Consider the following 26,729-nt stretch of genomic DNA (forward strand, 5'->3'; position numbering starts at 1 on the left):
GGCCTCGACGCCGTTTTTGGTTGCGTAAGTGAGACTCTGTCTCATCCTACGGTAGTGGCGCTATTCTCGTCGAAGATGGAGACCGGGGGGCGGAGGGGCTAGCTCTGTTTCTCTTTTTCGTATGGGGTGAGCCCGATACAGGATTGGCGAGACTTTGGTCGACAGGTCCACGGCGGTTGGGGGTCGAGGCCAACGATTTATTCCATTTTGTGCTTCTTCATGTTAGATTAAAATATATGTGCTATGGTTAGTAGTTTTTAGTTTGGTGTTCTATTTGAATTTAGTCCATTATATGAGTGGTTTTGAGTACGTCTTTTTGGGGCTTGAAGTGCTACCCTCCGACCAAAAAAAATAATCGTAGTTTGGAGGGTTATGCTTATCAGTTGTCAATATGGAGCCTCTCTAGCTTTAGAGGGTGGCATGAGATTCGAGCTCTGACCTTTTTTTCAGGCAGTATTCGTGATCGTTCCAGGAATGGCAGAAGATCTCTTTAAAGGAGTCCGAAGAGTTCGTGACAGATTCCGTCATTCTGAACAGATTAGAACCTTAACTCTTTTGCTTTGCTTTGCTGTCTTTTACTTCTCATTTTTCATTTCAAGACACATATATTGTTGAATGAGATATCGGCCTTTGTCCGGAATTTTTGTATGGTCGAAGTCAGTTATGATTGTTAATGAGAATTCTTCGGATTCTCGAACCTCTGTTAGTCTTCCCTTCTTTAATGATCGAAAAGGGTTGAGGAGGCTTTTTTTTTAATTTTTTTTTTTATTTTTAAAAAACGTCTTAAGTGCCTTATAGTGTGTTATTTATGATTTAGTTTCAATGAAATACCAAATAAAAATACAACCTTCGCGATTTCCCCTGTGGTTTGTTTTTTAAGTCTTTCCTATTACTTAATCTACATGAGTGTGGATCTGCCTCTGATTGAAAAAAAGAAGGGTAGATGAGATAATTAACATTTCTAAATTTTAGATCTGTATATAAAATTATAGGTAAGAACTCTTATACTTTGTTACACATGTTATAAATAAATGAACTTGAGCAAAAAAGAGATGTTATAAACAAATGAAGGCTTTATAAAAAAAAAAAAAAAAAAAAAAAAAAAAAAACCAAATGAGGGCCAAATATTATAAATTTGTAAATTGCCACCACTAAAAAAGTGTGTAAGACTTTAAATTGATCCTTTTACATGTAATTCGAAATCACAATCTAAGAAGTCCACGTGTCAAAATTCTATTACCCCTCCAAGCAAACAATATCCAACTCGTCGAGGGCCATAACACATCAGAAAACACGTGTCACCTCGCGGTTGGTGCAAACCATATCCAGATTATCCGAGTGGAAAAACTGCAAAGATAAGGCCATAGCCCAAAACAACTCTACATCACAGAAAATATTGAAAGCCAAAAAAATACAAAAGATCGTTTATTCTTCATCACATCAAAAATAAATTTCCACATTGCCACCACACACACACACCTTCAGACTTCAAAAGTAAATAAGGAGAAAGAGAAAAGAAAAAGGAGAATAATATGGCACAAGCAATGGCTTCAATGGCAGGTCTACATGGCTCATCCCAGGCTGTCCTCGAAGGCAGCCTCGGGTCGAACCGCCTCGGCATTTCCGGGTCAACCCGAATCTCTGCCGCCAGGCCCGGGCTCAGCGTCCGGGCCCACCAAGCCCCGGCCGAGTCCGAGCCCATCAGCAGCCGAAGGGCCGTGTTGGGCCTCGTCGCCGCCGGGCTCTCCGCCGGGTCCTTGGCCCAGGTGGTGCTCGCCGAAGCCTCGTCCATCAAGGTGGGCCCGCCTCCCCCTCCTTCCGGCGGACTGCGTAAGTCTCTAGTTGCTATTTTAATTCCAATATTTAATCACGACGATGCCACAAATTTTTTTATTTTTTATTTTTAAATAATTCATGCAGTATAGTTTTTTTGAAACGTTGAAATTGAATTTTTGGCGGTTAACTGGTTAATTTTCACTCTTTGTTATCACTTGTCACGTCATCAAATTATCCGATAGAGAGTTAAGCTTATATGATCTTAAAATTCATAGTTTAATTAAGGGCATTAAGACAAAATGACGTATTATTTGAGACTAGATATGAGTTGGATTATTTTTTCATATAGTTTCTTAAAAAAAAAAAAAAAACTGATCAGAGTTGAATATAATTGATTCAAGTCTATTTGACGACATGAATTTCCGTTCCATGACGCGGTATAACAAAAAAAAAAAAAAAAATCACACTGGTCACTACATTTTCTTATATACTTTTAGTTTCATAAAATTTCAACACTGAATTTGTAATGTTTGTTGAAAAAATTTCAAAAGTTCTATTTTTTTTTTTTCCTTTGCTGAAACATACAAAATTGGAGAGCAAATTGCCAAACAGCCTTAAAAAAAAAAAAAAAAAAAAAAAAAAAAAAAAAAAAAAAAAACTGATTAGAGTTGAACACAATTGTGTATTGGCAGCGGGGACTGATAACTCGGACGAGGCGAGAGACTTGGACCTGCCATTGAAGGAGAGATTCTTCTTGCAGCCATTGACGCCGGAGCAAGCTGCGGTGAGGGTGAAAGAGTCGGCGAAGGAGATCGTTGGAGTGAAAGAGTCGATCGACAAGAAGGCTTGGACTTACGTTCAGATGGATCTCCGGCTCCGCTCTTCTTACCTCCGCTACGACCTCAACACCGTCGTCTCCGCCAAGCCCAAGGAGGAGAAGAAGGCCCTCAAACAACTCACCGACAAGCTCTTCGCTGACATCAGCAACGTAACTACTACCTGACTACTATATATACACTTCCTTAACAACTCAACATCTTGTTTGTTTCATTGTTCATTCTTGTGTTTTTTTGTATGGTTATAACAGCTAGACCACGCTGCGAAGATCAAGAGCACCCCCGAAGCCGAGAAGTACTATGCCCAGACTGTAACTTCCCTCAACTCTGTTCTTTCCAAGCTCGGTTAAAGAAGTGTATCTCGAATGTAATCTCTTCTTTGTCGTCTTCTTTCTTTCTTTCTTCTTCTTTGTATGTTCTTGTTCAAAGGAAATCCATTGAAGGCTCAATAACTAAATCTCTTTCTGTACGTTTCATGTTTCCCTCAAATTTGCATATCTCAATTTAACCTGCAAGCTAGCCTATATATAATATTGTTTTAGTATATGAATAAAAAGAGCATAATGCAATCATCAACGTGAGTTATTTTGTACTAGGAATATCTGCTATCAATGTTTACCATACATCAGGGGGAAAAAAAAACATAGCCACAAAGTTATTTTATACTAGGAATATCTTTAAACACTCTACAAAAAGGACACAGAGGCCATATGAAACTCTAGGCGTGAAAAACAGCTCATATCTCGGCTCTAAGCTTAGGAAGATTCCAGAATCCGATGATGGGTCTCATTCCCTTGAGAGACCTGAGGCTGGGGCGGTATTCGAACGTCGAGACCGGTCTCGTCTCGTTCGCCAGAATCCCTCTCTCCTTCAGCTTCCCGGTCTTGACGTCGTAGCTGAACTTGCAGACTCCGTCGTAGTGGAACCACAGCTCGCCGGACTCGGCCGAGACCGGGACGAGCTTCTCCTCCGCGAACATCCGAGACCTCAAGAAGCTCAACGGAACCTCTCTCGGCTCGCTCCACCGACGATCCTCCAGAACCGTGAACCGGAGCTTCTCCGAGCCCGCGAACTCGGCGACAGCGAGGCGCTTTTCCCACCAGAACGGGCAGGCCGGGGACGGGCCTTCGGCGACGAGGCCTCGAGGGAGATCGTTGCTCGTCAATCTCTCGCTGCGAACGTCGAACGAGTCGACTCGCAAGCCGGTCCAAGCCACGCTCAGGAAGTGCATGTTTCGAGGCCCGAGAGCCATCAGGAGATTCTCTTTCCCTTTTCCGCCAGGGCTCCGAGTCGGAATTCTCCTCCATCGCTCGTCTTTCTCGATCGTGAGGACTTGGAACCCTTGCTCGAGGACGGAATCGCCGGCCAGGACCCGATACTCGCAGACGAGCTTTGCGTCGCCGGAGATCGGGTCGAGATCGAACCACACTCGGCGGTTTTGGCCGAGCGGTTGTGGCAGGGTGAGAATCTGCAGAGTCGCCGGGTTCTTCACGAAGTACTTGTCCCATATCCTTTGGACAACCAACCCGTCGAAGACTCCTATTATTTCGTACCCCCAAAAGCCCTTCGAGTTGCAGTGAGACTGAATTGGGACACCCGAGACCGAGATTTCGTCGCAGTCCCTCACCAGCAACGGCTCGGCTCGGCTCATCTGCTTCTCGACGAACCGGCGGTCTTCGATCAGCGATCGCCACTTCTTCGACACGGATTTACACCTCAGCAGGGACTTTATCGGAAGCCGTACCAGAATGTGCTCGCCGATCACTTCGAGAGGAAGCTTCGAGGCCTCGTTTTCTCTGTGGATCTTTCGACCGGTCCGTGGCTGGGCCGGTTTCTTGAAATCTCCGCCGTGTTTCTTCGAGGAAATCTTGAAGCTCTTTGACGAAACTTTCCTGAATGAACAGAAGAAGTGAAGGTCATGGAATCGTAGGCTTGGCAAGTGGAAACTAAATCCGATCGGAGTGAAAGAAAAAATAAAGTCACCTGATTATTGTTAAACGACATCCAATATTTGCGTTCGATCTCAAGCCTTGATCGATTCCGAAAGGCCGGTGCGCTCTGAGGGGTTGATCCCAATGGTGTGGCGTCTGAGTTGATGATTCCATTTTGACCCTCTAATTCGATCTGCCACGATCGTCAGTCATCTCACGAGTGAGAATTTTTCGAATTAAGGGTTTCTGTCAAAACGAAATTAGGGTTTCTGTTTATGCAGCAAAACAGAGAACTCGGAAGTGGTTTTTAATCAATAATCTCCCTATTATTCTGGCTCAAATACGAAATCTAGTTCAAAGAAGATCAGATGAGAAAGAAATCTTGCGATAAATTAGGTCAAATAGAAGAGACATGGTCTGAGTTAAGTCACTCGGAATAAAGGCACGGTATATTGGAATGGATACAAGAATTAAATCTCGAAGAACCACAACAAAAGCAACAATCTTAATTCGCAAGCGCAAGTACGTATCGTATAAAAGGAAGAGAACAAGAAAGATTACATTTGAAGAAGGCCTTTTCTTTCTCTTTTTACTTTTTTCTTTGAAAGACTTTAGGCGTGACCAAACTGAGAGAGAGAAAGAGAGAGAGATCTTGGTTTCTGAAGGAAACGAAAAAAAAAAAAAAAAACTTAAATTGAGAGAGAGCCTATGAATTTCAATGTTGAGTATTAAGCAAGTCATTTGGAGGAATGAAAGCATTACCAGCTATGAGGTTCCTTTTTATAGCCGTTGGCAAATCTAAAGGGGGAATTCCACTTTATATCTTCAAAAAAAAAATTGTATGGAAACTGCACTCTTTCATTAGGAGACTAAATTAGTCAAATAAGTTTGTTAATTTGTTGTGGCATAGTTTGCTATTGGCAAAATTTATTTGTTCAACATGTGTGCAATTATTTGAACAATATTTTATGGTCACTTTAGTTGCGTGTTCCTTCCATGAAAATCAAACAAAAATATCTTTTATTTTTAGTTTCGATATTCTTAAAGATCGAATTTGGTTATCCAATCCTCGGGAGATGTTAAAGATTTGTTTTTTTTTTTAATTCTAACAAAACCTATACTTCGGAATTGTGTTACAACATTTAGTCATGCCGACTTAACTACTCACTCATTCATTATTCCAGTTATTCATTGGGTATGAGTGAAAGCGTTGTTGCGCACCAAACTAGTAGAGGATTAATCATGGTGTGTTTTTGTGTCTGGTCGCTAAACGATCTTTAGGAGAAGGTCGTGTGGAAGAGAAAAAGATCTCTAATCTAAGAAGAGCTTATATTACTGTCCATCGAGAGATAGAGGAGACAGCTGGTGAGAGGTAGACTACGAGTTTGAGTCCTTGTAACTCTATTCGGTATAATTAAAGGTTTTTCACCATTTGACACGGGTACCATCGAATTGAGTTACCAATTCTCTGTGTCATTAATTACTTTTTATTACTTGTGCTTAACTTGTAACTTGTTGTTTCGCAAATCAGTTGAACAACTATCCCCGTGCACGTCTAAGGTAGTCTATTTTTTTGAGTGAATGGGTGCTATTGAGCTTATACTCGTGTATATAATACTCAAGTACCAAATGTTTAAGCCTTCGGTTTCTATCAAGCGTTCTTGGTTTCTTTCTAGCACATGAGAATCTGTTCTATGAAAGTTAAAGTTGAGATTTGGTATTAATCCTTACTTAACTTTCAGCAGAAGCTATTAGTTTTATATTTATAGCAATTGTTAGTATTTAATTTTTTTTTTTTTTTTTTATGTAATTTCTTTACCTAGTAAACAAGAAATGAAAACAGAGAAGCATCAATACCAGTCTCAACATCCTAACTCCCCAATCGAATACAAAGAATCTTAAATTAGTTTCAGAAAAATAAGCAGCCTTCAAACAAAAGTATGGAATGTATTATCAAACAACATGCCTAAGAACGAGAGTGAGAGATGAAGTAAGGTTAGAGTTAGAGATATGGACGATAAAATAAAAAAATAAAAGATAAAAAAAAGGACAGTTAAGCGACTGAAGTCTGGCTGCCACCTTGGCGGCTCTTCAAATCTTCTTTAGCCGTCGCTGCTGCGGAGATGTAATACACGATGGAGAAGAAGCCATGGATGAAACACAAAATCCCTCCGATGGAAAGAAATCTATGGTGCGCTAACCCGCACGACTTTCTAGACCTCGAGTTTGACATTGTCCCGATCATGAGAAGCGAAAACCCAGCACCCAATACCACCCTGATCATCATCATCATCAATCAACTCTATTGAGAAAATAGAAAGAGAGAAACAAAGAGGAGAGAGACAACAGTGTTGGAGCTTGGAAGTACTATTATAATTACCATGTGAGGATGAGAAAAGTGACGGCTAACAGCTTGTTCGCGGTGGCTCTATTGTAGTCGGACTTGGACCACATGCAAATGCATCCACCGAATAGGTTGGCTAAAACATGGGCTAGGATTAGGAACACAGCCGCGGCCATTCCCAGCTTGAAAGCTTCGTAGCTCGGGTCTCTACAGTCGAAAATCCACACTCGCAGATGTTTCACCTGCATTAGCGTAGAGTTGCGAAAAAAATGAGGCTATGGATAAAATGGACATTGTGAAATTTCAAAAATTACGGGATTACGTACCTTGTTTTCGGCCATCTCTGCTTGAATTCCGAGTATCCCAGCGACGACGTCCATAATAATGACGGCAAGGCAGACAAGAGGACCGAAGTTTCTTCCCATTTTTTTTTTTTACTAGGGAAGAGAGGTTTGTTGGTTTCTCAAGTTTGGAAATTAACATTTATAGGCATCTTCTTAATGCATTAAAGAAGCTATGATAAGCTGTAGAATATGTCTCAAAGATTATTAATGAAGCAACAGCAAGGTATACATATACACACGCACACAACAAAGGTGGTCTTCCTTTGGCCAAAGCTGCATCATTGTAAGGATTTGAATAAAGAATCTCTCCATGACCTCCTTTCTTGAATAAGTTGAATTAGTTCATTCCTTTCACCAAAGAACAAGGAAAGTAACATGTCCAAGTAAGAGAAACATAGGCTGCATTTTTTTTTCGTATGTGATTATTTTAGTTTTATTTTGAGTAATGCTTAACGTTAAGTATGTCAATCATAATATTCAATTATTTGAATTTTTTATTTTGTCTATATATTTTGCCAAAAACAAACTTACAAATTTGATTATTTTGCTAAGAACTTAAAATATTGGCTATTTTTAAATCAATAATTTTTTTGAGAAATTGCTCAAACTACAACCATTTCAATACTTTTTTCCAAAAATCCACCAAACTATAACTTTGGCCAAAAATACAACTTCCTCAAAAGTGAAAAACCAAATTTACCCTCAACTTTATTTTTTCTTTCAATTTCACACCAACCTCATTTAATATCATTACAAAATAAAATTTCTATTTTTTATCTCTTTTTTATTCATAATTATTTATATCTCTCTCTCTCCCTAACCGTGTAAACCATTTACCATTTACTCTCTCTCTCTCTCTCTCTCATTCGAACTCACCCAGCCAGAATCGCCTCTCTCTCTCACCCTGAATCGCCTATTTCTCTCTCTCTCATTCGAACTCACCCAGACCTCGCGACTCTCTCTCCCTGAATCGCCTCTCACTCACTCACTCTCTCTCTCTCTCTCTCTCTTATTCAAACTCACCCACAATCGCGACCAGTCTCACTCACTCTCTCTCTCTCTTATTCAAACTGACCCACAATCGCGACCGAAACCCTTGCCCGAACTCGATTTCACTCGACCAATTCCTCAAGTCGCCATGTCTGACCCACCCAATCCTATTTTCGAACCCACAACGCGAAAGAGTCCTAGGATGATAGGGCTCAAACAACCGGAGGCGTCCGGAGCGACCACGCCAAACACTTCTCCGGCCCGGAAAAGGAAAACGAGTGCTTCGCCCAAGTTGAACTCGAAGAAGGCTACGAAGAAGCCCCGCCGTGGCCTGAAACCCACCTCTGATACGGACCAGGTAAACTCACCGGTTTAGATCTCTTAGATTTATTGGTTTTGGGTAGTGAATTAATTCTGTTGGGTAGTGAATGAATTCTGGTGTGGTAGTGAATTGATGTGTTACAAAATCTTTGATTATGGTCGGAAATTGTGTTTGAAAGTGTGTGAAATTGTGCTCGAAATTTGTGTGAAATTGTGCTCGGAAATTGTGTTTGAAATTGTGTGAAATTGTGTTTGAAATTGGTTGAAATTGTGTTTGAAATTGTGTGAAATTGTGCTCGGTATTCAGGGGTGGAGGAGGTACATTTGTGAATCAAATGTGGTTGATCATAATATCAGTTTTTATGGGACGTTGGAGACGTTCGATAAATCAGCGGCTATGGGTCCAGAAGTGAAGGCTATGTTCAGCAACTCTTGTTTTGGCCAATTTCTGGACGTCCCGAAGGTCACCCGATCCTCTAAGATAATTAACCATTTATTGATGAGGGTCGGTTACTTTGTCGGTGAAGAAGAGAGGGAAGATACTCTCTTTATTGAGCTCGGGGGAGAACCGCGGGCGTTCACAAGAGAGGATTTTTGTTCTATCTTAGGGCTGCGCCATGGGGACGTCCCAGCCTTGGATTATACCGAGCCGGCCGAAGGTGGACTGTTCAGTGAATTGTTCTCCAAGGGGACGACCAACAGTCGCGTCGTGCTTACAACAAAATTGGTGGAATCGCAAGGGTGGCCGCATGAGAAGCGAGTCAAGCTCTTGCTGCTTCATTTTCTCTTCAACGTACTTCTCGGTGCCCCTTTGGGTACGACCATTCGAGATTGGTCGTACGTTAAATTGGTAGAGGACTTGGACCAGTTTAACTCGTACCCGTGGGGCAATGTGGTTTGGAAGTTCTTCGTTGAAAACTGCCGTAAGTACGTGAAGAATGTGGAGAAGAAGGATTCCAAGGCGAAGATAAACCTTCCTTCTTTCATGTACCCACTTCAAATTTGGGCGTACGAAACCATGCCCGTGTTCTCGACACTCTCGTATTGCGAGAGATTGTCTGATACCGCTGTACCTCTCATGCGTCGGTGGAAATCAACGACTCATGTCGTTGACAACACGTTCTCAACCATTTCGTGGCAATCTGAGAACTTTGTGTTCAAGCCAATGGGAGGAGAAGCGGTTAGCTTGAAGACAATGAAGAAGCCGAGCCAACCGAAGCTGAAACAGAAGGTAATCGATTAATCTTGATTATGTGTTTTTTTATGGTTTTAACGTCAATCGTTGACATTGATGTCAACAGTTGACGTCAATCGTTGACATCGATGTCAACAGTTGACGTCAATCGTTGACATCGATGTCAACAGTTGACGTCAATCGTTGACATCGATGTCAACAGTTGACGTCAATCGTTGACATCGATGTCAACAGTTGACGTCAATCGTTGACATCGATGTCAACAGTTGACGTCAATCGTTGACATCGATGTCAACAGTTGACGTCAACTGTTGACATCATTGTCAACAAACAGAAATGTCATAAATCACAGATGTCAACAGTTGACGTCAACCGTTGACATCAATGTCAACAGTTGACATCAATTGTTGACATCAATGTCAACAATTGACGAATTGTTGACATCAATGTCAACAATTGACGTCAACTGTTGACATCTGTGATTTATGGCATTTCTGATTGTTGACATTAATGTCAACAGTTGACGTCAATTGTTGACATCAATGTCAACAATTGATGTCAACTGTTGATATCTGTGATTTATGACATTTCTGTTTGTTGACAATGATGTCAGCAGTTGACGTCAACTGTTGACATCTGTGATTTATGAGAGTTGCCTAACCTTTGTTGACATTAATTTTGACAGGCACCGGTGGAATCAAGTGGAGGCACATCCACTCCGTATACAACACATACGTCCGGCATCGGAGAAAACTCTGAGGTTTGTAAATCTTTCATACATGATTTACTCTTTAACATAGGCTCGGTTGATGTCAACAGTTGATGTCAATAGAAAACATTGGCTTACGTCTACTTTTAACATAGGCTCGGTTGATGGCCGTTGAAGCCTCTGTCACCCATATAAGGACAGAGTTCGCGGCGTTCAAGACGGAGATGGAACAGAGCTTCAAAGAATTCACTAGATGTGTGAATGAAAAGTTGATGGAGCTGGCCAAGAGGATACCGGGAGCTGTCCAAGATGCACAACCTGAAGAGCTACAGGATCCAGAAGATTCGACCGAGAAAGACGGTGATGAGGAAGAGGCTGAAAAGAGAAAAAAAGACAAAGAAGAAGATGGAGATGTTGAGCCGGTTGTCAGCATAGGAGATGACATAAGAGATACACAAGAGACTCAAGAAGGTATTATTGGTTGAAGAGTCGAGTTTGGTTTGTGTTTTATGAAAAGTTTTTTGTTTGTCTTTTATGAAGTTTTTGGTTTGTGTTTGATGAAAAGTTTCTGGTTTGTCTTTTATGAAGTTTTTGGTTTGTGGTTTGTGGTCTATCTATGTTCATCAATGTCAACAATTGACGTCAACAATTGACATCAATTGTTGACGTCAATTGTTGACATTGATGTCCACAGTTGATGTCAATTGTTGACATTCATCTTTTTAAATTCAGGGTTGATCAAAGACAGCCAGTTAGAATCAAGTCAAGAACTAACAGAGTCCCAATCGAGAGCCCGCCTTCTAGAATTAGATTGTGAGCAGTTTGAAGATGAGATGTATGATGATAGTCAAGTTATCTATGTAGGCTCGGTTCCTGAGGGACGAACCCGCGAGGAAATGGAGGACGTGTTAAATGCCGCAAAGGATAAGGAAAATCGGGATTCATGGAAGATGATTCCGATTAACATAGACGATTCACCGCAAAGACCTGTGAGAATCACTCGACCGCCGGATAGGTACACTCCTACACCCATTCCGAGGCCGTTCGCGAAGTTTACGAAAGGAATTTCGCGTCCATTCAAAAATCCATTGACTCCTCCTTTTACTCCATCAAATCTTGAGGACATCACTGTAATGGAGACATGGCTGAAGTTTGGATTGTTGAAGAAGAAAGATGATGAACAACGTTGGTACGAGGCACTGGAAGATAAATTGCCATGGGGATGGAATTTCACAGAAGTTGAAATTAGATCAAAGACATTTTTCCGTAACCTCTGGACCGAAGAAGAATGGCTTAGCGATCAGGTACAACAATTCAACTCTACTGTTGTTTTTTAATGGTTTTGAAGTCTAGACATTGGTGTCAACAATTGACGTCAACTGTTGACATAGGTGTCAACAATTGACGTCAACTGTTGACATCTGCGATTTATTATCTTTCTGTTTGTTGACACAGATGTCAACAATTGACGTCAACTGTTGACATTGATGTCAACAGTTGACGTCAAATGTTGACATCAATGTCAACAGTTGACGTCAATTGTTGACATCTGTGTCAACAGTTGACGTCAACTGTTGACATCTGCGATTTCTTTCTGTTTGTTGACACAGATGTCAACAATTGGCGTCAACTGTTGACATCAATGTCAACAGTTGACGTCAATTGTTGACATCTGTGTCAACAGTTGACGTCAATTGTTGACATCAATGTCAACAATTGACGTCAACTGTACGTCAATTGTTGACATCTTTGTCAACAATTGAAGTCAACTGTTGACATCTGTGACTTAAAAGCTCTTTGTTCTCTAATATTAATCCCTCAATATTTTGTGACAGCATGTTGATATCATCTCTTACTACCTCCGGAAGAAGAGAATGACTGGGAAATTGCAAAAGTCGTTCACAATTATGCCGGCTTTCTTTGTCACCTATTGCCTCCTTGGGTATGACGCTTGGATGAAATGCAAAGACAAGGACAAGTTTAATTGGTCAAGGCAGTCTCGGATCTATGATTACATAACCGCGACCAACAAGTCCTTGACACACTCTTGGCCCTGGGTAGACGTCGATCACGTCTATTTGCCCTGTTGTTTCAAGGATATGACGCACTGGTTGCTTCTGGTTGTATCGATTCGAGAACGGTCCATTACAATCTATGATTCTATGTCAAGCAACAAGCCTCATAACAAAATGGTGACATGCCACGTCCAACAAATTGCAGAATTCCTCCCACTAGTCCTGTGCTCTATTGACGCGTTTGATCGTATGAGTATTGAAGACACGAGCTCAGCCCCGTTCACAGTATCCACGTCGCTCACCATGCCACAACAGAGCAATGGGTACATATATAACTATTATTTAATAATACCGTATTTATATGATGAACAAATTGTCTAATCGCAAATTTGTTCAAAACAGTGGTGATTGTGGCATGTTTGTCGTCAAGGCTATGGAGTTTATGAGTCACGGCATAGATCTGCTTGGGGTCAAACAAGAACATATGAACATGCACCGACAACAGCTCACGATCGACTTATACAGGCATGGGGCAGTGAAGTTGGCGACCCATGTTGGATCGGACATGGAGATGGATGAAAATTAGGAAAAAATGTTGTTCACGTAGTACTATTATCTTAATCTTTTGGTAAATTAGGAAAAAATGTTGTTCACGTAGTACTATTATCTTAATCTTTTGGTAAATTAGGAAGCAATGTTAACAATAGATGATAATTAGGAAACTTCTCAAACTTTTCATTTCTCTTTATTTTATGATATCATGTTTAATGAATATCAACAATATTTCAATTATCAATCTGTATTTCTCTTTTTAATGGTTTTTACGTCAATTGTTGACATTGGTGTCAACAATTTACGTCAACTGTTGACATCTGCGATTTATTACCTTTCTGTTTGTTGACATTGATGTCAATTGTTGACGTCAACTGTTGACATTGATGTCAACAATTGACGTCAATGTCAACAATTAACGTCAACAGTTGACATCAATTTCAACTATTTACGTCAACAATTGACGTCAATGTCAACAATACAAAAGTACTCTAAACAAAGTATAATTAAACAAAGAGATTCTTAAACAAAGACATTCTCTCTAACAAAAGTAGTCTGAAGAAAGTATAATTAATACAATACATAAAGCTATAACTAATCCGTAGACAATGGAGTAGCACTACTGCATGTTTGACGGTTGTGGCCGAGTACCCCACATCGCGCACACTTGCGCCTCCTAACTTCCTCTCCTTGAGAGGGTATTCTTCTCTTTTTCGGCCTACCGGCGGCACGCGCTGCGTGTTCAGGCGGAAGAACTACGATATTCTCCACCTCGGGGGGGATAACCCAACTCGAAATGTCGCCATGAGGATGGTGTACATCTGCGTAGGTTGCCCTCAAATACTCGGTTGAATAGAACTTGGAAATGAAGTTCTCAACCGGAAGATTACGTTCACGACAAGCCGCAATTCCATGTGGACAAATAAATTCATGAGCTTGCCATCGCCGGCATGAGCATGTATGTTCTTCTAAGTTAACGGCATATACAATGCCCTCTCTGTCAACTACCTCAAACTCCTCGACTGAAGATGGCCTCACCTGGCACAAAAAATCATATTTACTATTTAATTACTGAGAATTCTTACATTGTTGACATTGATGTCAACAATTGATGTCAACTGTTGACATCAATGTCAACAATTGACGTCTACTGTTGACATCAACATCAACAATTGACGTCAATTGTTGACATACAAACAGAGAGCTCATACATCACAGATGTCAACAATGGACGTCAACTGTTGACATCAATGTCAACAATTGACGTCAACTGTTGACATCCATGTCAACAATTGACGTCAACTGTTGACATCAATGTCAACAATTGACGTCTACTGTTGACATCAACATCAACAATTGACGTCAATTGTTGACATCAATGTCAACAAACAGAGAGCTCATACATCACAGATGTCAACAATGGACGTCAACTGTTGACATCAATGTCAACAATTGCCGTCTACAGTTGACATCAACATCAACAATTGACGTCAATTGTTGACATACAAACAGAGAGCTCATACATCACAGATGTCAACAATGGACGTCAACTGTTGACATCAATGTCAACAATTGACGTCAACTGTTGACATCAATGTCAACAAATTGACGTCAACTGTTGACATCAACGTCAACAAATTACGTCAACTGTTGATATCAACGTCAACAAATTACGTCAACTGTTGACATCGTTAGTTAATTCTCAAACACTTACCAACATTCGAACAGCATATGAAGTGTATTTTTCTGCTCTGGCTTGGTATTCTTTTGTCAAAATGGTTTGTGTATTTGCCGCAGCTTCCCGACGCTCATAAAACCATCTCATACTTCGCTCTCTCAGCCAATCCATCAATTTTGAAACTGGAAATTGTCTCACCTTTACATTTAATGCATTTAATGACTCCGCATTGTTGTTCGTCATGATACCATACCTCTTTCCCCTGAACATACACCTTGCCCATCTTTGGTACCCGACATCATTGGCTAAGTAGCGACGTATTTCAGGATTTTCAGCGTCCAACATGACCATAAAACTTTCAAATTCCCGCTGAGTGTATGCTTTTGCGGCACCGTAAAATTTCCACTTCACCTCCTTCGTGATCCCCTTGAAAGTAGTCTTCAAATTACCGTGTAGATGGAACATGCAAAAACCATGATCACAATTTGGAAATACCGTCTTGAGGCCATTGATTATACCACCATGTCTATCGGATACAAATACTTGTTGCTCCCGTTCCCCAATTGCGTCCTTTAATTTTTCAAAGAAGGAAATCCAAGCCTCGTTAGATTCTGAAGGACCAATACTGTAGGCTAGTGGAAAAATCTGCTTGTTTCCGTCCATCCCACATGCCGTATATAACGTCCCTTTGTAATAATTCTTCAAATGCGTACCATCGACAATAATAACAGGCCTTACGTACTTCCACCCCGTTCTCCATGGCCCGAGTGACATGAAAAAACTTACAAATACACCGCCATCACCAGTGACAAGGTCAAAAAAAGAACCCGGATTCTTAGTCTCGATCATGTACCTTAGCTTAGGCAAGAACTTGTACGAGTCTGTCGAATTGCCGTAGAGGGACTTTAGAGCCTCTTCTCTGGACCGCCAAGCCTTTTTGTAAGACATAGACACTCCGTAATCCATTTGCATGTAATTCCTTATCTCTTTTGGTTTGCTCATTCCAACGGTTGGATCAATACACTTATGCTTAACCATCTCTCCTATTAACGAAGCTGTTGCTTGAGGGTGACGTCCTTGCCTTAAGTTTAGGGGACAAGCGTGCTCATTGTCAAATCTAAAATATGAAAATTACACAATTAGTTTCAAAACCAAAATGTCAACAATTGAGATTGAAGGAAAATGTCCTCTCTCTCAGTCAAAAGAAGGAAAATAATTCACCGACGTCAACAATTGATGTCAACAGTTGACGTCAATTGTTGACATCTGTGACTTATTTGCCTTCTGTTGACTGAGAGGAAATATCTCACAGATGTCAACAACTAACGTCAACAATTGATGTCAACAGTTGATAACTCTAATTCAAATTCATAATTCAACAAAGAGTTTACCTTCTAATTTGAAATATGGGTGTGTTTTCCTTTCTCACAGCTCGAACAGCCCATTTACAATGCTCTCCCGGACAAACAACGTGCAAGGTGTTTTTGTCCGAGCTCTTTGTCATATACGAGAAGTTGTTGCTTATGGCGAACAACATCAAGTGTTTCTTTAAAGTCTTTTTATTCGAGTACAATGCATAACGCTCAATAAATACAGGGGAATCACCATCCAAAATAAGGGTGTCCTCTCTCGTAGTAGACGAACTTGGCACACTATGTGGAGGGGACGGTGGATGACTTGTTCTTCGCGGTGGAATGGGGGAGTTTCGTGGTGGTGGATGGGGGGAGTTTCGTGGTGGTTGAGGAGTGGAGTTTTGTGGTGGTGGAGACATAGAGTTTCGTGGTGGTTGAGGGGGGGAGTTTTGTGGTGGTTGAGGGGGGGAGTTTTGTGGTGGTTGAGGAGGGGAGTTTTGTGGTGGTTGAGGAAGGGAGTTTCGTCGTGGTGGAGACATAGAGTTTCGTGGTGGTTGCAGGGGGGAGTTTTGTGGTGGTTGAGGAGGAGTTGGGTTTCGTGGTGGGAAGCCTCGTCGTTGTTGTTGTGTCTCATTGTCTGACAACCTAATGTCATCCAATCCTAACGTAGAACGAATTGCCGATTCATGAGTTGGGACCGAATCACACCCCTCCTCGGGTATTGATGGCATAAGGGGATTTCCGTCACAACCACTATCACGGCTGTTGCGAGTGGATCCAACTCTTGGAGAATCGAGCCCCGATGGTTTTTCTTTTATGTCCAATATCAATTGTAATTTCTTCGTGTCATCTTCCCTCCTTCTTCTCAAGTATAAATAACCTTTCAGTGAGTCGTCGTTGGTTATCTCAACAGGTATCATTGCACCAGCCATCGAATATGAAACGCCAATTGTATGGGTAGATGGTGATTTGCGCAAATACGCGTAAATTATTTGCATCAAACTAGCGAAGCTCACTTCAGACGGCACCATAATTCCGAAAGATCCTTTCTCATGATACCGACCAGGTTCAACCCAAGTACCACTATGCTTGAATAATAAATAAATTTCCGTCATCACTGCATACAATAAACAAAGGTAAGTTAGTAACTGTTGACTTCAGATGTCAACAGTTGATGTCAACAGTTGATCTCTAAATCTCGCTAATGTCAACAATTTACGTCAACAGTTGACGTCAACAGTTGACATCTAATGTCAACAACTGATGAACTTCGATGACATTACTATCAGCGAAGTTCATGAGTTGTTGACATCAGATGTCAACAGTTGCGTCAACTGTTGACATCTGATGTCAACAACTCATTAACTTCGCCTAAAAACAAGAGAAAACAATAAAAATTGCCCAGAACAAAAAGAGTCTTTTTTTTCAATCTCAAACATACCCAGAATAAACATACCCAAAAACCAAAGAAAAGTTTGATAAAACAAAAAACAAAACAAAACTAACCTTGAGTCCGGATCTATGAGCTTTGGTCGTGTTTCCTTGAGCGTGTCGGAGGGTGAGCTCAAAGTTGAATGAGAGAGAGAGAGAGAGAGAGAGAGTGAGACTGGTCGTGAAGGATTCGGGTTCGGTCGCGATTTTGGGTGAGTGAGGCTGGTCGCGAATCAGGGAGAGAGAGAGGCGATTCAGGGAGAGAGAGTCGCGAGGTCTGGGTGAGTTCGAATGAGAGAGAGAGAGAGAGAGGCGATTCAGGGTGAGAGAGAGAGGCGATTCTGGCTGGGTGAGTTCGAATGAGAGAGAGAGAGAGTAAATGGTAAAGGGTTTACACGGTTAGGGAGAGAGAGATATAAATAATTATGAATAAAAAAGAGATAAAAAATAGAAATTTTATTTTGGAATGATATTAAATGAGGTTGGTGTGAAATTGAAAGAAAAAATAAAGTTGAGGGTAAATTTGGTTTTTCACTTTTGAGGAAGTTGTATTTTTGGCCAAAGTTATAGTTTGGTGGATTTTTGGAAAAAAGTATTGAAATGGTTGTAGTTTGAGCAATTTCTCTAATTTTTTTATGGATTTTTGTATTTTATTTTTTGACTAAATATGTTCCAATAATTATAGACAATATATTTAATTTTTTGAATAAATTTTAAATTTATGCAGTGTATTTCACTAAAAAAAAATGTCTAGACGTCTTTGAAAGGACTTAAATGATACAAAACTAATAATTTAAAAACAAGAAATTAATTATTAAAAGACTATTTTTGTCAATACTTAGTTTAGACACTAATAGTATCAGCCATATATGATTTTGAAAAAACCTTGAATTTTTAAAATTCCTCAAACTCCACGTTTAAGCATTGATTATGAAAGCACATATGATTAGTTATCATGTCATGAATTTCGCTACAATAAAAAGCACAAAATCTTTATCCAGAATAAATTTGGAGACCTTGACAAAATGGCGAGGTATGTGTTATCCAAGCTATGTTACATAAAATTAAAATAATTATGATGGCTACTATAGCCAAAATATGTCCGATTTTTTATGAACACAATTTGGCCAGGTGGGAGGGTCAGTGTCATATTGTGTATATTCTTTCAAAAAAATTTGTTCGTAATTTAAAAATGTTTAACAAAGGTATGTTTTAGATTAACTGAGGTAACTCAAGTGGTAAGAGTTTGAGGTCGCGAATTCTAGTCATGACTACGACAAACTTCCCTTGAAAAAAACTATAATTGTTTTGTAATGTTTCTTAATGATAATATTAACAAATAATTAATAAATTATTCGTATATACACTTTTAAAGTATTATTTAGCCAATCATTGATAAATATTTGGTAAATAACCAATTTTTGCTAAAGTTACAACTATTTTACATTATTATTTACAATTATTTACAACTGATTATACGAAGATTAGTTATTTACCAAATATTTATTAAAGATTAGCTAAATAGCAAATCATACATATAAATATAGTTATATATTTACTAGACTTTAATATTAATTATTTCATAAAATATTCCCCAAAAAAATTATTTTTAAGAGAATGGTGCTTGTATATTTTTTAAATAGAATATTTCAATGAATCAAAAGCATTTAAAGATAGCCTATTGTTAGAATCAAAATGACGTAATCGCTGAATCAAAAGCATTTAGTTTTTGGTGTGGTGTTCTGTGATATCAGTTTTAGAGATTAGATCGTTGCTAGTCGAAGTTTTGGGGGGTAACACTAGGAAATAAAGATCTAGAAAAGAAAACGTTCTCGAAAGGCGAAATTTTGTGCCATGAACGTGGGAATGAGTGAGTAATTAATATCATGTGAGAGTTTGTGAGTTTTGGTGAGGTTGAGTCGCTGGGTTGACGTTTGAGCCACATTTTTATCCTATCTTACCGTTGACCCTAACCTAACATTACAAGCTGACAAAGTCTTATTGATTTCCTCAGTATGTGTCTTGCATTAGTGAAGAGTGAGTGGTGAAAAATATTATGGTGTTCGAGTAATGTATTTCTTTTATTTGAGCATTAGACATTAGATGGCGCAAACGAACTTTCGGTTTGATCTCTCTCTATTTCGGGACACATTTAACACGTGAAATTTTTTTTCATCGGGAACGTGTTGCGAAGATCATTTAGTCAATCTAAATTTTTTTGGGTTCATATGTTAATTGACTTGTATTCCGAAATTTTTGTAGGTTGAGGCATCAACTAACACTAGACACCGTTGCTAATTTTGTGATCATCATTCATTTTTAGTATAACTTCTTTGGTGCGTTTATTTATTGCATTATTTTTTTTGTTGCAAAAAGACAAGCAACGGTTCAAGTTTGAGTGTATTTGATGAGTGCATTTTATAAGTACAATTCAACCGTTCTTGAACTTGAATCGAAGTGAATCCTTGAGTGTTTTTGATATATTTTTGTGGTTTTCTTTGTTACTATAGGTTTTTCATGAGCTAAAAGTGTTTTGAGGGCAATGGAACAACTTTGGGATGATTTGAAGACTTTTCGGACGAGTTAAGGTCCAAGACTTGGCGTCCTCAAGAAGAGTTGAAGATTCAAAGAAGAATAGTTGTTCCGTTGGCGGTGATGAGCCTGACATGGCACGAAATTGGCCATGACCACCGCGTTTTTTGAGCAGCTCAAAGTCCTCGAGCTCTCAAAGCCCCTAGCCTCACCTCTGACAATGTCATCGAGTTCTCATAAACGGGCTCTGCGGCGCCATGGAGCCCATTTGCGGCCAGGTCTTCAGGGCCCAAAACTTCAAGTTCATGCACAAGACCCCTTTATGACCATCTTTTTCCTACGCTATGTAGGGCGGCGCAAAAAAACCGTAAAAACCGTAAACCGGACCGGTGATTTTTAAACCGCCGGTCCGGTTTAAAATGGTTTTTTTTTCCCCGGTCCGGTGCGGTCCGGTTTACTCAATGCAAACGGTCCGGTCCGTTTTTTTTTAAAAAAAAAACCGTTAAACCGGACCGGACCGGTTTATTTATAAAAAAAAAATTAAAAAAAATTAAAAAAAATTAATTAATGTCCAATTAGCCAAATTAGGCATTTGTGCATGTATTTAACTCCCATATATGACTATATGTTTGTGTTTTGGTGGAAAATTAATGGTTTTTTTAAAAAAAATTATGTAAAACGGTTCAAAACGGTCCAACGGTCCAAAACGGTCCGGTTCGGTCCGGTCTAAACGGTTCAAAACGGTCCAAACGGTTCAAAACGGTCCGGTCCGGTCTAGATGATTTAAAACGGTCCGGTCCGGTCCGGTTTTTACAGATTTTTGGTCCGGTCCGGTTTGAGTTTTTTGAACCGTTTTGAACGGTCCGGTCCGGTTTTTACAGATTTTTGATCCGGTCCGGTTTGAGTTTTTTGAACCGTTTTGAACGGTCCGGTCCGGTTTTTTGGCCGGTTTTGGACCGGACCGGACCGTGCACAGGCCTAACGCTATGTACCGATCGTCTATATAAACTACTTTAATGTACACCAATTAAAGGTGTCTAAAATAAATATTTTTAAATTGTAAAAAGGGTTGGGCACAAACCGAGCCGAATCCAAGTTGGGCTTTTTTTAGAGAGAGTGCCGAGCTTGGGGCCATTATCCTAAGCCCAGCTCATGCACTTCAACGAGAATGGTTGAGTCCGAAAAGCTTTTTTGAAAATGGTTAGATCCGCCGAAAAGCTTTATTGATATATGTAAATAAAGATGTCAAAGTAAAGGACGAGAACTTGTCTCAAACCATTTCATTAAAAGACCGGCTGGGCCTAAGAAATTTATATATACATAACAACATAAATTTCTAACAAAAATAAATATTTTTTACAATAAAAAAGGTCTAAAGAAATTGGGCTTTGAGGTCTATATCTCAAATCCAACTTAGACCTTTCAACGAATTTTACAATATTGAGATCAGTCTTATGGCTCAATCCGTTTGTGTTAGGCTCTCGTCTTTCTTAAACTTAAAGAAAATGGTCGACCCTTTTGACATATTTATATAAATGTATTAACAATTTCAATATTTTTCTTGACAATGTCAAATTTGGACTATTATGCAAAAATAAATTTATAATTTTGACTATTTCGCTAAAAACTTAACATCTTAGCTATTTTAAAAATCACTTAATTTTATATGGCTTTTTTATACTTTTTTCTTGAATAAATGTTTCAATATTCATAAACAAGATATTTAGGCTTATTTACCATAAACACTTATATAATTACATTCTTTCTGAGTAAGTGCTCACAGTTTTCTTTGATACTAACACAACCCTGAGCCTACATTTATTGTTTTTGTGTGTTCTTGATCGTTGATCAATTTTTAGTACCATCAACATTTCCCGTCTATAAATTTTCATTATTCTATTGTTATGCAGGGGTTTACAAAAAAACAGGTCAATAAAATAGAAGTAATTCAAAAAAGACAAAATAAAAATGCTTATTAAAAAAAATAGGACAAAATAAAATTAAAATGAGGGATTCTAGAAGATGCTTCAAACTTCGATCAAACTCCAGGTACAAAGATCATAAGAGGGAATCAGAAATTTCCAGACCAAAACTCACAAACCTCTCATCAGCAAAGAAGAAAGTTCATTGCCAAGGTCGGTCTCAAAATGTCGGCTTACAGGTGGAAGAAGTTCGACGAGGACGAGGACCGACCTGAGAAGCCCCGCAGCTATGGAGTCACCGAGATGCGAGGTCCAAATTACAATCTCCTCAACCAAAACCTTCTTCAGGTAATTCGTTTTTCTTTGCATTGTAGTCTTTTTTACTCTGTTTCTTCTTCGAATTCAATCATCACTCAAACGTCTCGTCATTTTTTGTTCGTTGCTTCTCGAGTCTCGTAATTTGGCTCTGCGAAGGACGATCAGTGGGGTAAACTGTTTACATTTAGCTCTATAGAAATTGTTTGAACTCTGGGAACTTAATCAATACTTGAGATGATTCAAGACCAATTATCAGAATAGAGGTTAGCTCGGTAGTTTAGTGGAAGAGTTTCTATTTAAAAATAAAGAGCCAAAGCCTCTTATTGTTATTGTTCTGTAATGTCTGGAGTGAATGATGTAGAGACATTGATTGATGAGTACAGTTGTTTTTTTAGGACGTTTTTGAGTCAATGGGACAGTTCGTGGATGGGTTGAAATTCTCTGGAGGTTCTCACAGCTTAATGCCCAAGTCTTTCATCAAAGAGGTGATAGATATGGCTCATCGATATGGTATATATGTGAGTACCGGCGATTGGGCTGAGCATATTCTTCACAAAGGACCCTCGGGTTTTGATGAGTATCTACAGGTGAGGCTTTTTGTCTGTGAGGATTGTTACCACGTTGAGTGATTGCTGTGATATTGAGGTTTGATATCAATATATTGCCTTCTTTTGGGTCTTATGGTGTTATCAGGAATGCAAGCAGTTGGGTTTCGACACTGTCGAGCTGAACGTGGGATCATTTGAAATTCCAGAAGAGAAACTTTTGCGATACGTTCGTTTGATAAAGACTGGCGGTTTAAAGGCAAAGCCTCAGTTCTCTGTTAAGTTTAACAAGTCGGACATTCCTGTTGGGGGTGATAGAGCTTTCGGAGCTTACATTGCTCCGACTCCTCGTTCTACCGGTACAGTTTTGGTTATGAATAATGAATCCTGAATTTAATGACGACCTTTCCATTTGCGGTCTTGATATTTAAAACATCATTATATGGGAAACTCTGTGAACTATTACTGGAGAGAGAAGGAATGTTTTGGTTGCCGATAGTTTCTACCACCTGTTACAAATGATGGCTTAATATATTTTACTCTCCTGTAGACAAGGAATTTGATTTTGTGCCGAGCGGATAAATACACGGTAGCCACAAATCCTGGCCTGTTCTTGACTTAATCCTTGATGATTGCAACTTAAAAACTGTCTCATTATGCTTCATTAGTTTCTCATGTAACTATGTGTTTATAGAAGTACTTTTGTGCAGTGGTTGTTTTTTTGATATACATGTTCTTTTAAAGGTCTTTTGTATCTTGAGTGGCTACCATTTTATAAACTGATCATAGATATGAGTAGATTAGACTGCGCTAGGGAGATTACAAACTTAGGTGTTGCAAATTTGAGATATTGATTGTGTGTACTGTTTATTTATTTACGTTGGCAGAATTTGTGGAAGATGTTGATCTTTTGATCAGAAGAGCCGAGAGATGCCTAGAAGCCGGGGCGGACATGATAATGATTGATGCAGATGATGTCTGTAAACACGTCGATGCTGTACGGGCAGACATAATTGCAAAAATTATTGGCCGACTTGGTCTTGAGAGGATCATGTTTGAAGCATCAAACCCACAAACCTCTGAGTGGTTCATCAAGTGTTATGGTCCAAAAGTATGTAATTATATCACCAACGTTGATTTTCATTTGCCAGATTTGAAGTAATTGGTCTATACAACTTCTTTCTTATTCTTGTCCTCGTGTCCAGGTGAATCTATTTGTTGACCACTCAAATATCATGGATCTGGAATGTCTCCGTGGACGCAACTTGGGCAAAAACCATTCGTCAGTCCTGGGTTCGTCTTATTTTCTATTCTGAAGTTCTTGTGATTGTGTGTCTAGATATAAATAAAAGAAATGTGTGCAAGTGTTTCTTCTAGGATTGTTCTTGGGTTGTATTTCTAGAAGATTGTTGTTTTTTGTGTTTCTGTGGGATTGTTGAATGTGTGTCAAGACAATGTGTAAGACGAACTGTAAGGGGGTCATTAATAAATGTAATAAAGTAGACATGGGTCGTATTAAGTTTCCCCAATTTGTTTCCAGGTTTAACAGTATAGTATACAGGTAAGCAGAGATTTCCGCTCATTTATGATATTCCCTGGGAATTAATATGGTAAGTAAGTTATTATCATTCCAAATTAAATGCATACCTTCATAAGGGTCCTACTTTCCCTCGTTTCTGAATGAAATTATCGTTATTAGTGTACTACTGTCCAATTTAGGAGGTTTGACTCAAGACCGGTTAAAAGGATAGAACATTTTGGGCGTGAAGGATTTTTTTTTTATTACCAAACAGAGAAGATATGTGCACCACTGTCAGTGAATTCCCCTAAACCTTGCAAACAGATTGGAGAAAAGAGTTGAGCAGAAAGTAACGATTTAAATAGGAAAAAAAAATGCCTGGGATTTGGTCTGCTCTCAGAAAATCTCTGCCCTGCAAATCGCAGCCGTCGGGTGCACAAGATATGAATTCGAGGATCAGCGTTGATCATGTTCAAGCAAGGAATATAAAGAGATCTTCTTCTGTAGGGTGTTTGGCAAATCTGAAAGGTGTCATTCATGGAAGCAAGAGACACAACAGAAAGCCGTCGATCTGCAGTCTGAATGGTGAATTCAGTGGTGCTGAAAATCCCAACGCAGCAGATGGAGATGAGTTAATCCTTGACGACCCGAAACCGACAATTGAGACTCCTCTTCAATCTGACATTTGTTATCATTCGATATCGGGGCGTGAGTTGAGAAGATCGCTTTCGGAGAATTCAAGGCGGTGCGGTGATAGTATTCGTCTTGCTTTGCCAGATTGTCAAACATGTGGTCAGCAACACAAATGCCCCGCCTCTATTGAAGCAAAGCACATCCTATCCAAAAACGGAGGTAATCGCATCGGTTCAGATCCCATTTTTTCGCATATTTCTACAGTGCTTATATTTCCTTCGTACTTGGGAAACTAACACCGATATTTTATTCGTTTCTCGGAATGGATAAAAATCTCGTATTGTTTGGGTTTTAATTATCTTACTTGGGCATTTATCAATCCTTCCAATTTCAGCTCTGCTCAGTTAGAGCTATAGTAATCAACTTGGTGGAACAACAAACGAAGCAGCAATTTATTTATTTTTTTTTAATTTTTTTTAATTTTTTTTTTCCTGAGAAAATTGCGTTCCTGGTGACTCGAAGCCCATCTAGTGACTGATTTGTTTCTTTTGAATGTAATTTCATTTTTACGTGGTTTAATTTTTTAGTCAAGTGAATTCTCAGCATGTCGCATCTTAACTCATGTGCAGTCAGTGAACTAGTGGAAGGAGACTCATCAAGGAAAATTGTAGAGATCATCTGTCAGTCCAGGCAAGGGTTCATTAACGATGAAGCCGACAATGAATGTGCCAAGATTGAGAGGATCTTGAGGGTTCACAACTTTCAGCCCGTCCTCGATTGTTTCGAAGAGTACAGAGAGATGGTCAAAACCAAAGCCAGTAAACAATTCGATGATTGCATAGACAGCCCTCGCTGCTTGGCGGATGGGAATGAGCTCTTGATGTTCTATGCCACAACTTTTTCATGTTCACTAGGCGTGAACAGCTCTTCAAGTGTCTGCGAGCTGAGTCACTGCGGTGCTTGTAGGATTATGAGAAAGGGGTTCTTCACAAGAGAGGATTTTGTTGGGAATTTAGGGATTTTTGCCGCTTCCAATAGCGATAAAGCGCTGAGGTACGCTCGGGGCCAGGAATGTGGTGATTGCAAGAGCAACAAGGCCTTGTTTGTTTGCAGGGTAATTGCTGGAAAGATAAACCGCCCTATCAAGAAAATTAAGCACAGAATTACTGTTGGTTCGGGTTTCGATTCTCTGGCTTGGAATGTTGGTCAAGAGAACATAGCTGAAGACCTCATTCTACTGAATCCCAGAGCTTTGCTTCCTTGCTTCGTGGTAATTTATAAAATCTAGAATATACACAATTTCTGATTCTTCCCGAAGAACATCACATCACATCCTTTATTTTTTCTTTTCTTTCCCTACCTCATACTTGAATTTTTTTATTGATGGATTTATCTTTAATTAAATTAATAATAAGGGTGATAGGCTAGGTTCGATATGCGTTGAGCGAAATATCTTCCAAGTATTGATTTTGTATGGATCCTTTTCTAAATTGATTCAATGTTGCTTACAAAAAGGAAATACTGCTTGAGAGGTGAGAGTGAGACTCCCTTGGGCTTCGTAGTATAAGCCAATGTCAGTCGTTGGATTCAATAGCTTCTGATATGTCATTATACTCTGGCTCAGTGAAACTGTAAAAATTCCTGTATAGCAATAGAGATGAATTCCAAATTAAGATTTAGTTTACGTCCCTAAGCTGGTGCTCCAACACTTTGTTCCTGCTGTATCGTAGTATGGGAAGAAATTGACATGTATTTCAATTTTCAACTCATTCTCAAATCATGTCGT

General features: G+C 39.5%; 5 protein-coding genes across 5 annotated transcripts; 3 read left to right on the forward strand and 2 right to left on the reverse strand.

Annotated features, from left to right (window-relative positions):
• Nucleotides 1-1,399: 1,399 nt before the first annotated feature.
• On the forward strand, nucleotides 1,400-3,184 carry LOC149386119 (oxygen-evolving enhancer protein 3-2, chloroplastic-like). Its single transcript, XM_089625717.1, has 3 exons — nucleotides 1,400-1,830; nucleotides 2,469-2,764; nucleotides 2,864-3,184. Exons 1-3 carry the CDS (start codon nucleotides 1,533-1,535, stop codon nucleotides 2,960-2,962), a joined length of 693 nt encoding a protein of 230 aa, XP_089481843.1. The 5' UTR covers nucleotides 1,400-1,532; the 3' UTR covers nucleotides 2,963-3,184.
• A 38-nt stretch (nucleotides 3,185-3,222) lies between these two features.
• LOC149386120 (putative F-box protein At1g47790) lies at nucleotides 3,223-5,204 on the reverse strand. The gene is made up of 3 exons (XM_089625716.1): nucleotides 5,105-5,204; nucleotides 4,596-4,736; nucleotides 3,223-4,504 (listed from the first exon to the last, which is right to left on the reverse strand). The coding sequence occupies exons 2-3, from the start codon at nucleotides 4,715-4,717 to the stop codon at nucleotides 3,349-3,351; spliced, it is 1,278 nt and encodes a 425-aa protein (XP_089481842.1). The 5' UTR covers nucleotides 4,718-4,736; nucleotides 5,105-5,204; the 3' UTR covers nucleotides 3,223-3,348.
• Nucleotides 5,205-6,427: 1,223 nt separating this feature from the next.
• LOC149386121 (protein DESIGUAL 2-like) lies at nucleotides 6,428-7,329 on the reverse strand. The gene is made up of 3 exons (XM_089626808.1): nucleotides 7,214-7,329; nucleotides 6,924-7,129; nucleotides 6,428-6,819 (listed from the first exon to the last, which is right to left on the reverse strand). The coding sequence occupies exons 1-3, from the start codon at nucleotides 7,310-7,312 to the stop codon at nucleotides 6,597-6,599; spliced, it is 528 nt and encodes a 175-aa protein (XP_089482934.1). The 5' UTR covers nucleotides 7,313-7,329; the 3' UTR covers nucleotides 6,428-6,596.
• Nucleotides 7,330-22,001: 14,672 nt separating this feature from the next.
• On the forward strand, nucleotides 22,002-24,315 carry HSA32 (Aldolase-type TIM barrel family protein). The gene is made up of 5 exons (XM_089626888.1): nucleotides 22,002-22,276; nucleotides 22,642-22,833; nucleotides 22,940-23,150; nucleotides 23,679-23,902; nucleotides 23,997-24,315. Exons 1-5 carry the CDS (start codon nucleotides 22,154-22,156, stop codon nucleotides 24,105-24,107), a joined length of 861 nt encoding a protein of 286 aa, XP_089483014.1. The 5' UTR covers nucleotides 22,002-22,153; the 3' UTR covers nucleotides 24,108-24,315.
• Nucleotides 24,294-26,508, forward strand: LOC149386123 (uncharacterized). The gene is made up of 3 exons (XM_089626887.1): nucleotides 24,294-24,401; nucleotides 24,511-25,162; nucleotides 25,573-26,508. Exons 2-3 carry the CDS (start codon nucleotides 24,685-24,687, stop codon nucleotides 26,229-26,231), a joined length of 1,137 nt encoding a protein of 378 aa, XP_089483013.1. The 5' UTR covers nucleotides 24,294-24,401; nucleotides 24,511-24,684; the 3' UTR covers nucleotides 26,232-26,508.
• Nucleotides 26,509-26,729: the final 221 nt, after the last annotated feature.

The sequence above is a fragment of the Urtica dioica genome, chromosome 9 (assembly GCF_054948205.1).
Source record: "Urtica dioica subsp. dioica isolate 48M chromosome 9, U.dioica_male_clone48M_v1_H2, whole genome shotgun sequence".
In the NCBI taxonomy this organism is placed as follows: Eukaryota; Viridiplantae; Streptophyta; class Magnoliopsida; order Rosales; family Urticaceae; genus Urtica; species Urtica dioica.

What these genes read in the sequence shown, in the direction of transcription:
- LOC149386121 (XM_089626808.1), bottom strand. Translation starts at nt 7,312, where the DNA reads ATGGGAAGAAACTTCGGTCCTCTTGTCTGCCTTGCCGTCATTATTATG. An exon ending in CAGAGATGGCCGAAAACAAG is followed by an intron (nt 7,130 to 7,213) that starts GTACGTAATCCC and finishes ACGCTAATGCAG; the next exon opens with GTGAAACATCTGCGAGTGTG. An exon ending in ACTTTTCTCATCCTCACATG is followed by an intron (nt 6,820 to 6,923) that starts GTAATTATAATA and finishes GATGATGATCAG; the next exon opens with GGTGGTATTGGGTGCTGGGT.
- LOC149386119 (XM_089625717.1), top strand. Translation starts at nt 1,533, where the DNA reads ATGGCACAAGCAATGGCTTCAATGGCAGGTCTACATGGCTCATCCCAG. An exon ending in CCCTCCTTCCGGCGGACTGC is followed by an intron (nt 1,831 to 2,468) that starts GTAAGTCTCTAG and finishes GTGTATTGGCAG; the next exon opens with CGGGGACTGATAACTCGGAC. An exon ending in TCTTCGCTGACATCAGCAAC is followed by an intron (nt 2,765 to 2,863) that starts GTAACTACTACC and finishes TGGTTATAACAG; the next exon opens with CTAGACCACGCTGCGAAGAT.
- HSA32 (XM_089626888.1), top strand. Translation starts at nt 22,154, where the DNA reads ATGTCGGCTTACAGGTGGAAGAAGTTCGACGAGGACGAGGACCGACCT. An exon ending in GTTTTGATGAGTATCTACAG is followed by an intron (nt 22,834 to 22,939) that starts GTGAGGCTTTTT and finishes TGGTGTTATCAG; the next exon opens with GAATGCAAGCAGTTGGGTTT. An exon ending in TCAAGTGTTATGGTCCAAAA is followed by an intron (nt 23,903 to 23,996) that starts GTATGTAATTAT and finishes CCTCGTGTCCAG; the next exon opens with GTGAATCTATTTGTTGACCA.
- LOC149386123 (XM_089626887.1), top strand. Translation starts at nt 24,685, where the DNA reads ATGCCTGGGATTTGGTCTGCTCTCAGAAAATCTCTGCCCTGCAAATCG. An exon ending in CATCCTATCCAAAAACGGAG is followed by an intron (nt 25,163 to 25,572) that starts GTAATCGCATCG and finishes ACTCATGTGCAG; the next exon opens with TCAGTGAACTAGTGGAAGGA.
- LOC149386120 (XM_089625716.1), bottom strand. Translation starts at nt 4,717, where the DNA reads ATGGAATCATCAACTCAGACGCCACACCATTGGGATCAACCCCTCAGA. An exon ending in TGTCGTTTAACAATAATCAG is followed by an intron (nt 4,505 to 4,595) that starts GTGACTTTATTT and finishes CTGTTCATTCAG; the next exon opens with GAAAGTTTCGTCAAAGAGCT.